This window comes from Vitis riparia, chromosome 18, assembly GCF_004353265.1.
Source record: "Vitis riparia cultivar Riparia Gloire de Montpellier isolate 1030 chromosome 18, EGFV_Vit.rip_1.0, whole genome shotgun sequence".
Taxonomy (NCBI): Eukaryota; Viridiplantae; Streptophyta; class Magnoliopsida; order Vitales; family Vitaceae; genus Vitis; species Vitis riparia.
In genome coordinates, this window is record NC_048448.1 from 15204366 (window position 1) to 15220565 (window position 16200).

General features: G+C 31.0%; 1 protein-coding gene across 1 annotated transcript; it reads left to right on the forward strand.

Annotated features, from left to right (window-relative positions):
- Window positions 1–13120: 13120 nt before the first annotated feature.
- Window positions 13121–15495, forward strand: LOC117907709 (sucrose transport protein SUC2-like). The gene is made up of 4 exons (XM_034821350.1): window positions 13121–14473; window positions 14897–14960; window positions 15056–15099; window positions 15178–15495. The coding sequence occupies exons 1-4, from the start codon at window positions 13244–13246 to the stop codon at window positions 15355–15357; spliced, it is 1518 nt and encodes a 505-aa protein (XP_034677241.1). The 5' UTR covers window positions 13121–13243; the 3' UTR covers window positions 15358–15495.
- The last annotated feature ends 705 nt before the right edge of the window (window positions 15496–16200 follow it).

Genomic DNA, 16200 nt, shown 5'->3' on the forward strand with positions numbered 1-16200 from the left:
ATTGTACTGAGTTTAGAAAGACTTCAAAAAGAGTCTCCTAGAGAGAAAGCCTAAAGTGCCACACTATTCCTGATATCTCATTTAAAGGATTCAAGTGTTGAATCTTGGGTTGAAGACCTTCATCCTTTCAATGAGGCTAAAGTAATCCACTAAAGCAATTGAAGGTTACTGCGTCGCGGACAAGAATCAAGTTGTAGGTATTAGAGAGTACGTCTTTAGGATAAAACGGCCAGGCAAATCTATATAATTTGATTTTGTATAGTAGATTTAGATTAGTAGGTCATAAACCTTGTGGTTTTTTATCTCCACAATTAGTGTGAAGGTTTTCCATGTAAAAATATTATGGCCATTGCATATCTCTTAATTTCATTGGTATATCTTTGAATTATTATGGTTATCCCTAACATCTCATAAGTTATTTTTAGAAGATAAAAATCATATTTTTATACTTAAAGATTCCAAGTAAAGCCCATTTGGTTATATAGGGTATCCCTAGTATCTCTCAGGATAAAAATTTGGGATAATATACATAAATCATTATTTTAAATTTTAAAATCACCCATTCACCACCCCCCACCCTCTAGTATCCTTATTAGACTTTCTGTTTTTCAAAATCTCTAACTCCAAATAATGGAGTAATTCTTAGTCCTCATAAGCTTCATCATGATTATGGTGAAGTCCAACATCCATTTGGCTTTTCCAAACAAAAGCCTATTGCCACTTTGCTTAACTCACTAACTATTGATGAAAAATCAAAATCAATACACTTAAGGTTTTTCTATAAATATTTTGATGTTTGTATGATGTTTTAACTTCTTAAACTTGTCAAACAAATTTAATTTGGGGTCAAAATCATTTTTCAATTAAGAGATTTAAATTGCTTTTTACAAGGTCCAGTTTTAAACCTATTCTGAAAACCTGAATTGATTTTGCGAAATTAAATTATTTGATTTTTTTTTCCTTGATCTACACTTCTTAAAGTTAATTTTAGGATTTTTTTTTTTTTTTTTTTGAAAATGAATTCTCTAAGTAGGAGAAATAAATTTTTTTTCCTACACCTGTTGCACTAACCCATTTTGTAGTCAGGGAATGTTTGGCTTATTTTAAATATGCTCTTTGTGCAATTTAATCATGTTGTTGTTTTTCTTGTAATATAGACATATTTAATGTGTAGTAATTTTTTTTTTTTTTTGCTTGATTTTACCATACTTCTAGGTTAGTCAAATAAATCCATTTTGATATGTTATTGGAATATGCTCTTTTTCTTACCAATGTGATTGTGATTAAATATGGTATTAAACGGGACATAATTAAATAATTTGTCCTTTTAGATTGTAATCTAGACACATAGGAGATATTTTTCAATTTTTTTTATGATGAAATTCCTTTTCTATATTTTTTTAGGATTTATTTTGCAAGTTTCTCTGTTATATTCATTTATTGATTATTTTGTAAAATATCCTCAGTATGAATTAATTTGGTATTGATTGGCATCTAATTGAATAATTTGAACTTTTTTATTGTGATCTAGATGTATTGAAGAAGCTTTTAATTTTTTATTTTGAAGAAATAACACCTCTAGGTATTTATTTAGGATTTATTTTGTGAATGCCCTTGTTCTGCCCTATTGCTAAAAGTCTTATTTGTTATTGATAATTTAGCTTCCTAGGCATGCTTTTAGGTTGCTTTGACTTTTATTAAACATTATAGCTATATCACATATATTAGATAAGTTCTCTTTCATATCCATATCCCTCTCTTGACAAGTTATTTGGAATTATTTTATGATTGAGTAAATATTGAATTCTTTAATATGATTGTTGTGTATAATTTCATCTTCTTTCACTTCTTTGCTTTTTATTTTGGATTTGATTGTATGTAATATGAGACCTTGCCTATGATATTGCATTCATTAAGCTAATCCCTTTGTATTATGAAAGCACTTTATATGCTAACAAGGTATGTTTCCTCTATCCCTTATTTACTTAATTCCTTGGACATGTATGCCTTATTTTTATATATTCTTATGCTTGATTAGATTTTGTTATGCCTTGAACACTTCTTTGATTCTTGATTCAGGTAGAATGCATGTTATGTGTATTATAGAACATTTGTTATATTATACTTGTTGAACTAACTCTATTATTTTATGGAAGTGCTTTGGATTGTAATTGAGGTACATTCCTTCCTTTTTTTTATATGCTTGATTTCACTTAATATGCATGCCTTATGTGAGTAGTATTTTACTAAGCTTTTGTTATTATCATATTTGCCTTATTCTTGTTTCTTGGTATCCACTCATTGTATCATACTTGGATCTCTTAGTAATGTGTTGCAACAGTAACACATTGGCATTGCTACTACCTATGAGATTTTCTTAAGCCTGAAAGAGATGCTTGGTGATAGGAGCATGCTAGCTAAGCAAGTTACTCTAAGGAACATCATGAACACCAAGATGAAAAAAGCAACTCTCGTTAGAGATCTTATGATTTGTATGATTGCATTCTTAATGAGATGGAGATCCTTGGAGTCAAAGGGGAAACCCAGTTTGATATGATCCTAGAGACCTTACTAGACTTCTTCAAGCAATTTAAGCCTAATAATACTAAGAATATGTTAATGATGAGTTTGTTAGAACTAATGAAGGAACTTCATATGGCTTAGGGAATTCTCAAGGATCCTAAGGGTGTTCACATGGCAATGAAAAATTCTTCAGGTTCTTCTCATAATAAGAAGAAGAAGAATTCTTTCAAGAAATCTAAATAGGAAAAGAATAAGGCTAAGAAAGAAAAAAGAAAAGAAAAAAAAAATGGTAAGTATTTCATTTATGGTAAAAAGGGTCATTGGAAGAAGGAATGCCTTAACTACCTAAAGAAAAAGGAAGGTATGTCTCATTCACTTTTAGTTGAACCATGTTTGATTCCACCAATTCATTGTGAATAGATTTTGGGACCATTGACCATATTTTTATTTACAGAGGTTTCAACTAAGGAGAAGGTTCAATGAGGGAGAGTAGCATTTCCTGTGAGGATATTTGTGTAGGCAATAAAGGATGTTACCCTAGTTTTAAAGAATAATAAACACCTAGAACTCAAGGATTGTCTTTATGTACTCAAGTCTAGAAAGAATTTGGTTTTAGTTTATAGTTTAAATAAATCAAATTATTCAATTTATCTCAATAAATATGTTTTATTAGAAAGAAAGATTCATTTATTTGCTAAGGTATATTGGTTGACAATCTTTTTCCTATTACTCTTATTTCATTATTATCTATTGTTTGAAAATAATTATGTCTCACTTAAGGGGAAAGTACATAACACTAATCAAACCTATTTATGACATCTGCGCCTAAGTTATATTAATCTAAATAGGATCTAAAGACTGGTCAAGTCTAGAACATTGTATTCATTAGTTCCAGAAGACCTTTTAGTCTACGAATCCTATATAAAAGGTAAAATGACCAAAATACCATTTACTGTTAAAATGGTTAGAGCTAAAGAATGTTTGGAGTTAGTGCATATTAATGTGTGTGAACCTTTTAATGTCCAAGCACATGAAGGGTATGAGTATTTCATCACCTTCACATATGATTACTCTTGGTATGGTTATGTTTACCTTATGCATAGGAAATCCAATGTCTTGGCTAAATTTAAGGAATTTAAGGTGGAATCGGAGAAGCAATTAACACCTTAAAGCACTTCGATTTATCAAGGTAGAGAGTACATGTCCAATGAGTTTGATTCTTTCCTTAAAGAGTATGGGATTATATCCCAGTTGAGTGCCCTTAGAACTCCACAACAAAATAGAGTAGCAGAAAAAAGAAATCGAACTCTTATGAACATGGTGAGATCCATGATGAGTTTTTCAACACTTCCTACATCATTTTTGGGATATGCCTTAAAAACTACATGATATCTTCTCAATTTGGTTCCATCTAAATTAATACCTTTGACTCCCATGAAGATGTGGATAGGATGTAAATCTAGCTTGCACCATGTTTGCGTATAGGAGTACCCAACACACATGCTAAAACCAAAGGTAGATAAGTTTGAACCAAGAGATGGAAAAAAAACTCAGATCTCTCTATTTCCCAAGCCTGGATCAATTTAGGAACATGTTTGACTATCCTAAGATATTCTAAATCTTATTGCACAACGAAAAAATTGCACATTTAAACTTAAAAGGGATTTAAAAAGTGCTAACGAAAATCATACTTGAGATTTGGATGTTCTAAAATCAATTCTACATGATGAACATGAAGAACGAAGTCATGGGAAGTCTCATAAACCTAGAGTCTTCCACCCAATGACTCGATCCTTGATCTTGACACAATTTCGGTGGGGATGGAAAAAAATGGTGGAAGCTATGACTCTCTCTCTCTCTTTGGTGGTGGAACATGGATCTCTAGAAAAAAAAGGCAATGGAAACTATAACCCTTAAATTGGTATTTATGAGGTTCCCTACTAAGCTTAAGTAACTTGAGCCCACTAAGGGTTTGGGTAACTTAGTTTAGGTCAAAACAAGTCCTAATTGATTAATTAACCCAATAAGTTTTACTAATTAATCAATTTGCTCAATTTAGAGACCTTGTTCATTTACTCTTGTGCATCCTTGCATAATTATCAAAATTCTCTTATGCACAAAAGTAAACCTAAAGCCAATCCAACCCTAATAACCATGCCAACAAGGTATATGAGCTCAGAGTAGGGACCACTAGGACTTATAGGGGTACTAACTCTCTCAAAATCCAATTTTGAAGTTGATTCAATATCCCACTAAAAAGAATCAAGTGCACTCCAATATCCTATGTAAATAACAATAAAATACTATGTGCTCGGGTTTATGACCTACTATCCTTTATGTTCAGTTTCCCCATGAACTAGTCTTTATAGTCTAACACGATGAAAGCTATCAGCATTTCAAAACAACCTTTACTATCATTAAGTTACAAACTACATCTCTTATCCTTGAGTTATAGACTACCTCTACTATCCTTAACATAAACCCATAGAAAGCAATGAAATGGACAATTGTTATAATTAGTAAACTTAGCCTTATGTAATAAATTTTCCTTAATAGTTGGAACACAAAGAACATTTTCAAGATTGAATTGAGAGCCATACTATCCTTAACATAATAACCACATGTAAAGCAATGGAATGGACAATTGTTATCATTAGTAAATTTAGAAATATGTAATAAATTTTTCTTAATAGTTGGAACACAAAGCACATTTTCAATATTGAATTCAGAGCCAAAGCTATGGAAATAAATATTACTATTGTAAGAGATAGGGAGATAGTTCAATTACCAACCATGACACAATCATAACCTAATTATTCTTGGGTTTGTAGATGAGTGACATATGGCTAGTTGCACTAGTGTTTGGGTACAAATAAGGATCATGGTATTTTTTTTTTTTTTAAATTATTGATGGTGTTTTTGGAACATTCATGAAGTGAATGATTAATGTCCTTGTTGTAGGCAAATCTAACATTTTCCCAAGTATGGTTTGCCTTTAGAATGGTTTTGAGGTTGAGATTGATTATTAGAAAGTCTATTATAGTTCCCTTATTGTTGTCAAGGTTGATGGAATTTGTTTTGTTGAGAATAAAATCCAAAATCTTTGCCATTTGTTTGACCTATAACCTATGGATATTGTGTATGTTGCTACTTTTTAGGTCCACTTGTAGATACAAGAGCAATATATAAAATGTATGAAGCATTCTAAGAAGAGCATTTTAAACATTGCTCATGACTACAAAGCTAAGATCTTAATTTAGTAAGTGGGTGTGTGTGTTTATAGTTCTCCGTCATCATGTCAAAGTTAGCATATTTTGGTGTCAAACCATTAATAGCATAGCCAACAAGTTCTTATTTCAAATTAATTAGATGTTGGAGTTTAAGGAATTCGTAATATTTAAGGGTGAGTCTCACTGATAGACCACACCTAGAGGGGGGATGAATAGGCGTCTTTAAACAAATTCAAGAGGTTCCCTAACACATTATATTTCCTTACAATCTAATAGTTTATATTTTTCTCTTTCAACAAAGAATAAAAATTACATGCAAGTATGAATGTAACAACACTCTCCTAATAATTTATAACTGTAAGTCACATGCAAATACTTCAACACTCCCCAACCTAAATTTATAAGAGCAATTTTAACTTCTTAACACATTTCAAGTTATTACTTGATACCATTATCAAATTGAAATGAAAATTATTCAAGATTTTCAAAGGATAATCAAATTCATTTCAATTCATTTTTCACCTATCCAACATATATACCCAAGTGACAAATAATATCAATAATTGGAAATAAACAAAAGTATAGAATGAGTGAGAGACAATAACATTTAGATTTTGATGCAGAAAATCTTCGAAAAGAAAAAAAGCCATAGGCCTACAAGCGATCAAAGACATCCATTATGAAGAACAAAAATTGAATACAAGGTTTTACCTAACTCAAATACACCAATCCTTCCCAAACCACTTGACTAACACCTTTCCACTTTCAACTTCACACCTTCTTTCAAAACACACTTGGAATTCACACTAAGTTCAATCTCAACCTCTTTTTGAATTTGCACAAGAAGAAAATAGGTTTTTATCCAAATGCGATCAATAAAGAAAATGAGAGATAAATGAAAGAGAAGAATCAACCCATTTTTCAAAAAATCCAATGTAGAAAATAAATTGGAAATCAAGGAGAATGGTGGATTTTCTTAGCAACAAGACACCTTTAATTTGGCATAAATGGTGAGAGCTCAAGAAGGTGAAGAAAACAATTGCAAGTCTCTTAACTCTAATTTGGAAGCATTTTGGTATAAAAGGAAATGAACCCTTGATCCAATGGCTAAGAAAAGTTCTAACAGAAAAATTGAATTGATCCAAGATCGATCTTACCCGAATCTGGATTAATCTTGGAATAAGGTACTTAAACCGTTAGTAAAAAAAAAAAAAACTACTTCCCAAGTCTTCTTAACTCCTTAAAAAATATGTCAAGAAAAAGAACAATTTGAAAAACTTAGTTGATTCAATTTCATTAATCTACAACCTCAATTACATACCTTAGTCTCTTAACAAATTCAACATTTTGATAGTCATTAAACAAGTAATATGAGGAAGGATTCGGAAAATCGAGTTAGGACACTTTGAAATTTTTGTTCGAAATTATCAACCTTAACAAAACACTAACAATATGCTTAAACTGATTGAGGTACTTTGAGATGGATTATGTACTTTATTATTATTATTATTATTATTATAAATTATTATTATTGGGGATTAAGATTGTCATTCATAAAAGAGATTATTAATAATTCATAAAAAAGTATTTATCAAATATAAAAACTAAAAATTCACCAATCTATTCATATCAATTCCCTTTATTATTAATATTATTATTATTATTATTGGGGATTAAGATTGTCATTCATAAAAGAGATTATTAATAATTCAGAAAAAGTATTTATTAGATATAAAAACTAAAAATTCACCAATCTATTCATATCAATTCCCTTTATTATTATTATTATTATTATTATTATTATTATTATTATTAGGGATTAAGATTGTCATTCATAAAAGAGATTATTAATAATTCAGAAAAAGTATTTATAGATATAAAAACTAAAAATTCACCAATCTATTCATATCAATTCCCTTTATTATTATTATTATTATTATTATTATTGTTGTTGTTGTTGTTGTTATTGGGGATTAAGATTGTCATTCATAAAAAAGATTATTAATAATTCAGAAAAAGTATTTATCAGATATAAAAATTAAAAATTCACCAATCTATTCATATCAATTCCCTTTATTATTATTATTATTATTATTATTATTATTATTATTATTGGGGATTAAGATTGTCATTCATAAAAGAGATTATTAATAATTTAGAAAAAGTATTTATAGATATAAAAACTAAAAATTCACCTATCTATTCATATCAATTCCCTTTATTATTATTATTATTATTATTATTATTATTATTATTGGGGATTAAGATTGTCATTCATAAAAGAGATTATTAATAATTCAGAAAAAGTATTTATCAGATATAAAACTAAAAATTCACCAATCTATTCATATTAATTCCCTTTATTATTATTATTATTATTGGGGATTAAAATTGTCATTCATAAAAGAGATTATTAATAATTCAAAAAAAGTATTTATAGATATAAAAACTAAAAATTTACCAATCTATTCATATCAATCCCCTTTTTTTTTTTTTATTATTATTATTATTATTATTATTATTGGGGATTAAGACTGTCATTCATAAAAGAGATTATTAATAATTCAAAAAAAAATATTTATCAGATATAAAAACTAAAAATTCACCAATCTATTCATATTAATTCCCTTTATTATTATTATTATTATTATTATTATTATTATTATTATTATTATAATTGGGGATTAAGATTGTCATTCATAAAAGAGATTATTAATTATTCAAAAAAAAGTATTTATCATATATAAAAACTAAAAATTCACCAATCTATTCATATCAATTCCCTTTATCATTGTGATAGAAAATATATTGGATTAATAGAAGTTTTATTTACTATAGAATTATTATTATCTAATTTTAGCCTATAATTTAAGATAAGAGTTTTACTACATGAGCTAAACAGAAGAGGAAAGCGAATGGATTACAAATCTTGACTTCATTTTACAAATCAAATATAAATTAAAATAACACAACAGGAATTTCTCCAATTCTAACATATCTTTAGTCAATCAACCAGTATGAATAGGATTTATTTGTTTTTAAAACTAAATAATAGAATTTTTAAGTGTCCACTTCCATACACTTTGTTTTTTATCTTAAAAAACCTCATTTTTTTTATAAAAAAAATGACTAATTATTATTTTCTAATTTTAATAATAGGAAAACGAAAGACATATCCAAACGGGCCTTTACTTTGTACTTTGTACTTCTTAACTAAATTTCTAACTTTATACTATTTTTGTCGGCTTATATTTTATTCCCTCGCTATTATTTCATTTCAATGAAAGTTGGATACCCATTACTTAAAGGAAATTCTAATACTATATGCTTGGAAGGGATGTGTTCGTTGGGAACAGGAGCCACGTATGACTTTTATTCCATTTTATCAACAGCTGTAAGTGCAAAAATAATTAAGAATGATTTCTAACATTCTTAATTTTCGATGTATAATCGAAACTCTGAAACCTAACATGTGAAATATCTCAAAACAAAAGGATTAGACAAAACACTTTATCGTTCCTCCATAACTAAGCATATACCTCTGGTTGGTTTTGAGGGAATCGCATCCCATGCTATGATTAAAAGCTGTACACGAAAAATATTTAAAAATTCAGTATTTGATTGCATCGAATTAACATCAACTTTAATCTCTCATCACTAATTTTTCTTTTTTGTAATGGGTTTGAGATCCAATATTCCCCCCAAACCAATATTCTTGAAAAAAAGACTTCAAATTTAAGAACCAAACTCCAAGTTTGAAAGCAAGAAGGTATGGATAAGATCATCATAAGGGGAAGAGTATGGTCCCATACAGTGGATCTAGAACATAGACAAATTTGGAGTAGAATAAGGGAAATAATACAGCACATTTCCCAAAATCACCATACATCTCCACCAATGGCTTCCAAGTGGGGACTCACCTACCCACCATTTTTATTTCTTTCTTTAGCTATCTTTAAGGACTCAATTTATTGACACCATATTTGGAAATTTCATCAATTCATCTTGAAAAATATTTAATAATTTAAAGATAGATAGATTTTTATTATATTTTTAAAAAATTGTTTTAAATATTAAATTTTAAGAATAATTATGATTAAGTTTCGAATATCCCATTATTTATTAAGCGAAGGGATTTTACAGATGATTAAGGTATTTTGTTATAAATTAAAAATAAAAATATTAAATTCTTTAATTTTTGGAAATGGTTGTGAAATAAAATTGGAGGAGAAACCGTGGGAATAGGGTGCGTCTGATGAAATAAACGGGGGGGAGGGAGCGTGCCGGAGTGACGCGGTAAACTGCCATGTCTTACGTTGAGACCTGACGCAAAAGTCGATAAAATCTCTGACTCTGACTCATCAGTTTTAATTGCTGTACAGATCTTTGGGGTGCGGAAGCTCACACCGGATAATATCAAACAATTGTGCTCCTCTGCTGCTCACATCCATTCTCGTCTCTGCACCCTCACTCGTTCCCTTCGGTTTTTAGTTTTTAACATTTTACCAAACATCATACCTTCTTATCCAAATCCACTCAACAGATAGAAGGGAATATTTTTTGATATAAAATTCTACAGACAAAATTATCCTTCTCCACCCGTCTATCCCTCCCTAAAATCTTAAATCAAAATTTCCTTTTTTGTTTCTTTTTTCAAATACTTATAATATACGTAAACAAGGTCACTCTATAATATAAGTAACCTTTTTTTTTTTTTTTGTAAGAATAAAAATAAGAATGAAGGTAATTAGAATATAATATAAAAATTAAAATCTGGGTAAGAATGAGATTTAATTTTTATAAAAATAATTCTTTTTATTTTTGTCTTTATTTTTAAATTTTAATAAATAATTTAAAACCTATCATAAATATAAACGATCAACTAAATTTCTTATCCTCATTCTCTTGTTTCAATCCAATGAAAAAAAGATTTAAATACTTTAAGGTTCAATTCGATGTGGTCTAATGAGAGTTCAAATACAAGTATGGGCTAAATAAATAAATATATAATCTTAATTTTATTGAAAATATTAATGGAATAAGAGATAAACAAAGGCTGTTGATTTACTTTTGATTTAAACCATCTAAAAATTCAACTAATCGATAATGATAAATTTTACAAACATCCCACGGTATTTAGAAAGCTTGTCAAGAGATGTTTGATAAAATTTAATATTTATTACTTAATAATTAAGATTGATTTTAAGTTTAATTATATTTAAATATTGACTTCAACTTTTAAGTATTGAGGTTATTTGAACAAATTAATTTAAAATATATTTTAAATATAAAATTAACATATTTTTCCTCATAAATTAATATTAAAGTAAAGAAATTTGAGTAATAGTAAAAGTTGTAAAATAAAAAAAAAATAAAAAACTATGAAGGTGATTGGATAAATAAGAGTAAAAATATAAAATGAAAATATGAATTTAAGAATAAATTAATTATGTTTATTTATTAATTAAAATTATTTTTGACTTTAAATCATATTATTGAATTATTTTATTAAATATATTTAATTTATTTATTAATTTAAATTAAATTATTAAATTACTTTAAGTTATTAAATTAATTTATAGAAGATGCATTAACATTGAAACTAATTAAAGAGGGTTTTGGGAGAAGGATCCCAGGTGAGAATGAACATTGACCAAAAGAAGAAGGCAAGACTTTCTACCACTCACGCCGAAAGACGTCCCAAAGAATATGTCTTCAACAAAATCACCATGGAATAAATCAACAAAACCCAAAGCAATCTCTTCCTCTTTCTCCTTCAAGTTTACGTACTAGTCTAGTTGTTGATCATTTATAAAAGTTCAATTTGAGAAATAAGAATATGGGAAAGGGGGTGAATAAATTGATACCGTTATTCTTCTTACCAAATGAAGTCTGTTTTGGGTATTTTGAAAATTTTTGGGTTTTGGTTGCTATTTTTTAAAACTGTTTTGAAAACTAGTATTTTGTTTTTTTTGTTTTAAAAAAAAATTGTATTTGGAACTGATTTTGGAAAACAGTTTTTGTTCTAAAAAAAAATATATATATTTAATTGAGTTAATAAAAAAAAAATTATCAGAATAAGTAAAACAAAAAACATATTTGAAAGTTAATTTTTTTAATTAATAAAGTGTTTTCTTCCATTAATTTGATATTATAAATATATAATTAATTTTCATATGGAAAATTCATTTAAATTTAAAAAAAATTATTCAATTGAAAAAATTTTACATCAGTTATAATTTTTTTAAACAAATGATGATTTTGTCACCATGTGTAAGTATATTAATTTCAATGATTTAAAAAAGAAGAAATGGTTTACGGGTGAGGATGTGGTAGTTGGATGAAGTTTACATTTGTGAAAACATAAAAAACAGTTAAAAAAACATAAAAAGAAGGCAAAAAACATGAAAAATAATCTATTATTTGAATAGTGAAAAAATAATGAAAACACATTTTTATTGTTTTCAAAAAAGTGTTTTTTGAGAATACAAAAAACACAAAAAAAAAATCACACTCCCTTTCCCGAACAAATTTTTTGTGTTTCTTATTTTCAAAAACATAAAATAGATCTTGAAAACAGAACCAAACAACCCTTTGTTTCTTAAGAGAAGGGTAATATGGTAAACTTGAAACGTTAGGACGGTTGGTGGGGTATCTATAATTGAAGTAAACGTCCCGAAGTGCAGTTTACCCACAAATAAACATATCCTGTATTATTATTTTTATATATATAAAAAAAAAACCTGAATTATGTATAAATAATTAATAGCAAAATTTTTTAACCGACAAAAATAAAATGGTGCTCCATTGTCTCGTATTCTTTTTCTTGCTTCTTTATAAACACGCATATGTAATATTTCTTTTATCGAAAAAAACCCCATAGGGAGAGCGTGTCTGTACTTTTGTTTTTTTAATTGAGAAAACCAAGTATTTACCCATTAATAAACTGTGTGGTATTAAAAGGATTAACCATTAATATTTTGTACTAATAGAGGTTTAATAATTTTGTAATTGTAAAAATATATACTTATTTTATTAAAAAGAAAATAAAAATATAGCTATCATCACCCTTTATTGATTTTCTTTTTAATGAATTAATAATTTAAGATTAGGGGTCCATTTTTGGAGAAAAATAAATGATGAGAGTACAACAGAACAGAAGTATGAATAATAATAATAAGAAAAAAGAAATGCGTGGAAAGGAGTCAACGAGGCAGAGTAAAAGCGGTCTAAAAATGGAAAATGGGATTTATTACAATTGGGAACGTGTCGAAATGATGAGTTGAAGTTGCACAAGTGTAAGGCAGCGTCCAAATTGCGGATAAGGCCAATCCTCCCAACTTCACTCTATAAAGAACCCCATTTTGCATTCATCTCCCCGCAGACTCACTCCTTACTCTTCCTTCTTCTTTCTCACAAACAACACAGAGGAGAAAATCCATATAGATTTAGTGGAAGAAGAGGCATACAGTAAAAAAAATAATTAGCCTATGGAGTTATCCAAGCCTTCTTCAGTATTTGCTATTCAAGACCACCAATCCTCTTCTCCTCCCACTCCCATATGGAAAACGGTGGTTGTGGCCTCTATCGCCGCCGGGATTCAGTTCGGATGGGCGTTGCAGCTGTCGTTGCTGACCCCCTACGTTCAGCTTCTCGGCATTCCCCACAAGTGGGCTGCTTTTATCTGGCTCTGTGGTCCCATCTCCGGCATGATTGTGCAGCCGGTGGTTGGTTACCACAGCGACCGCTGCACATCCCGGTTTGGGCGTCGCCGCCCCTTCATCGCCGCCGGGGCTGTTCTCGTTGCCATCGCTGTGTTTCTCATCGGCTATGCAGCCGACATCGGAAGGGTTTCCGGCGACCCCCTCCATAATACTATCAAAACCAGGGCGGTTGCGGTGTTCGTGGTTGGGTTTTGGATTCTGGATGTGGCTAATAATATGCTTCAAGGCCCTTGCCGAGCCCTCCTAGCGGATCTCTCCGGCACCAGCGCTCGGCGGACTCGAACGGCGAACGCGCTGTATTCCTTTTTCATGGCCGTCGGCAACGTCCTCGGCTACGCTGCCGGCTCCTTCAGCAACCTCCACAAGATGTTCCCCTTCGCCAAAACCCAAGCCTGCGACCTCTATTGCGCCAATCTCAAAAGCTGCTTTTTCCTTTCTATCGCGCTTCTTCTAATTCTGACAATCATCGCATTCGCCACCGTGCACGAAACCCCGCTCAACAGAGCCGACATCGCCGTCGTCGAAGCCGGAAAACCGTTCTATTCCCAGATGATGAATGCCTTCAGGCAGCTGAAAAGGCCCATGTGGGTGCTTCTCCTTGTGACGTGTCTCAACTGGATTGGCTGGTTCCCTTTCCTTCTCTTCGACACCGATTGGATGGGCAGAGAGGTGTACGGAGGCACCGTCGGAGAAGGCCCCAGAGGAAGGCTGTACGATCTGGGAGTCCGCATGGGTTCATTGGGGCTGATGCTGAACTCTGTGGTTCTGGGGTTGATGTCTCTCGGAGTTGAGTTCTTGGGCCGTGGGGTTGGCGGCGTGAAGCGCCTCTGGGGTGGCGTCAATTTTCTGCTGGCGCTGTGCTTGGCACTGACGGTGCTTGTTAGCAAGTTGGCAGCGTCGTGGCGGCACAGCCTTGGCGGAGAGCTTCACCCACCGCCGATCGGCATCAAGGCTGGAGCGTTATCTCTGTTCGCTGTTATGGGGGTGCCTCTTGCGGTAAGCGATTTCTCATTTACGCGCCTCTTGAATGCCATACTCTTTTGTTTTATTAATAATAACTACAGGATTATCATTTCATTTCCTATCCTTTCTTGTCTACTTCAAATCTTTTCAGATTTTGCTATCATGTGTGTGTTGACCCTCGTTTTTATTTATTTATTTTAACCGGACTGAAAGTGTTTTAGAATTTAATTTTTTTTAATACGTTAAATAATATCTCTTTCTTAAATAACCTAGAAATTAAGAGGTGTGCATATTTCCTGTTTTTTAATTTCTTCACCATTAAATTCCATTAACTATAAAAATGCAAGGAGTTGGTTGAACCGTAATCTAACGTGTCCATGAAAATATATGGTAGAAAAAGTTTTAACACAATCTATATGATCTTACTTAACTCTTGTTTATTAATTTTTTTTGTAGATCACCTACAGCATTCCATTTGCTCTGGCTTCCATATTTTGCCACAGTTCTGGTGCAGGCCAAGGTAAAATTAAAATTAAAATTAAGATACCGGCCGTACCCAATTTGAATTAATTTTACGGCTATTAAAGTTGTAACCCTCTGTTTGGATTTACTCAGGACTTTCTCTTGGAGTTCTAAATCTTGCAATTGTTGTACCGCAGGTAAATTAGTTTATTAAGAAAGCACAATTAATGTGTTCACTTTTGGAAATGGTACTAATTATATGTGGGGTGAAACAGATGATGGTGTCGGTAGCGAGCGGGCCATGGGACGCGCGATTTGGGGGCGGCAACCTTCCCGCGTTTGTAGTAGGTGCGTTTGCAGCCGCGCTGAGCGGAGTGTTGGCGCTGACTATGCTCCCAGCTCCTCCTCCTGATGTCCCCAACACCAAGGATGAGAGGACTCAGCCGTCGTCTTAATTTTGATTCAGGGTTGTTTAGAGTGATGTGTTTCCATTTGGAGCGTCGTCTGTAATGCCAGTCTCTCTTTCAAATGTACACATGCATAGGCTTAAGCTTGCATGCAAGCTATATATATGGCCGTTTTCAGTTTTATTATTCTGTGCCCAGTTTTTTTTTTTTTTTTAACAAAATGTATTTTATCAGTCAATTAAGTGTCGTTCAAGTAGTGGCCAGAAAAAGGTCTTCCAAATGGGATGTGGCCTGTAGAGCCCTCGGTCATCTTTTAATATGACTATACCAAAAAAAAAAAAAATTCTTCCATAATTTTGATCTTCACGTGGATGCATGTAACTTGTTCCCATAATGGATAGATGTTAATTTATTATCTCAGAGAGTTCATAGTCATACCCAAGTTTCAACCAAAAATTCGGTTGGACATACGGATGGAGAGGCAGTGACAAGTCCTTTTCACTGTTCCCATCATGAGAATCAAGGAGTAGGTAACTTTACTCGAGGTTCTGCCATCTAGTATGGAAAGGTCAATAAATAAATAAAATATTATATATATGGGCCACCTCATTCAAGTTGCATAAATATTATATTTTAAAATTTTCAAAATTATAAAAGAGAAGATTAGGTTCTGGCATGCCTTATTTATTCTAAATAATGCAAAATAATTTCATTTCTTGGAATCAACCTTCCTTAGGAGAAATTTAATAACATTTATTCAAAAACAATTACAAAATGAGAAGAAAGAGGGGGAACCAAACTTTGTGGCACAAAAAACTAGGCAGATAAGGGAAATTGACCACTCAAAGAGCATTGGTTGGATTCGAATTGAAGTCAGTAAAGTTGGGCGAA

Coding starts and splice junctions, on each gene's coding strand:
- LOC117907709 (XM_034821350.1), top strand. CDS start 13,244: ATGGAGTTATCCAAGCCTTCTTCAGTATTTGCTATTCAAGACCACCAA. Junction 14,474..14,896: donor TTATGGGGGTGCCTCTTGCG/GTAAGCGATTTC, acceptor TTTTTTTTGTAG/ATCACCTACAGCATTCCATT. Junction 14,961..15,055: donor CAGTTCTGGTGCAGGCCAAG/GTAAAATTAAAA, acceptor GGATTTACTCAG/GACTTTCTCTTGGAGTTCTA.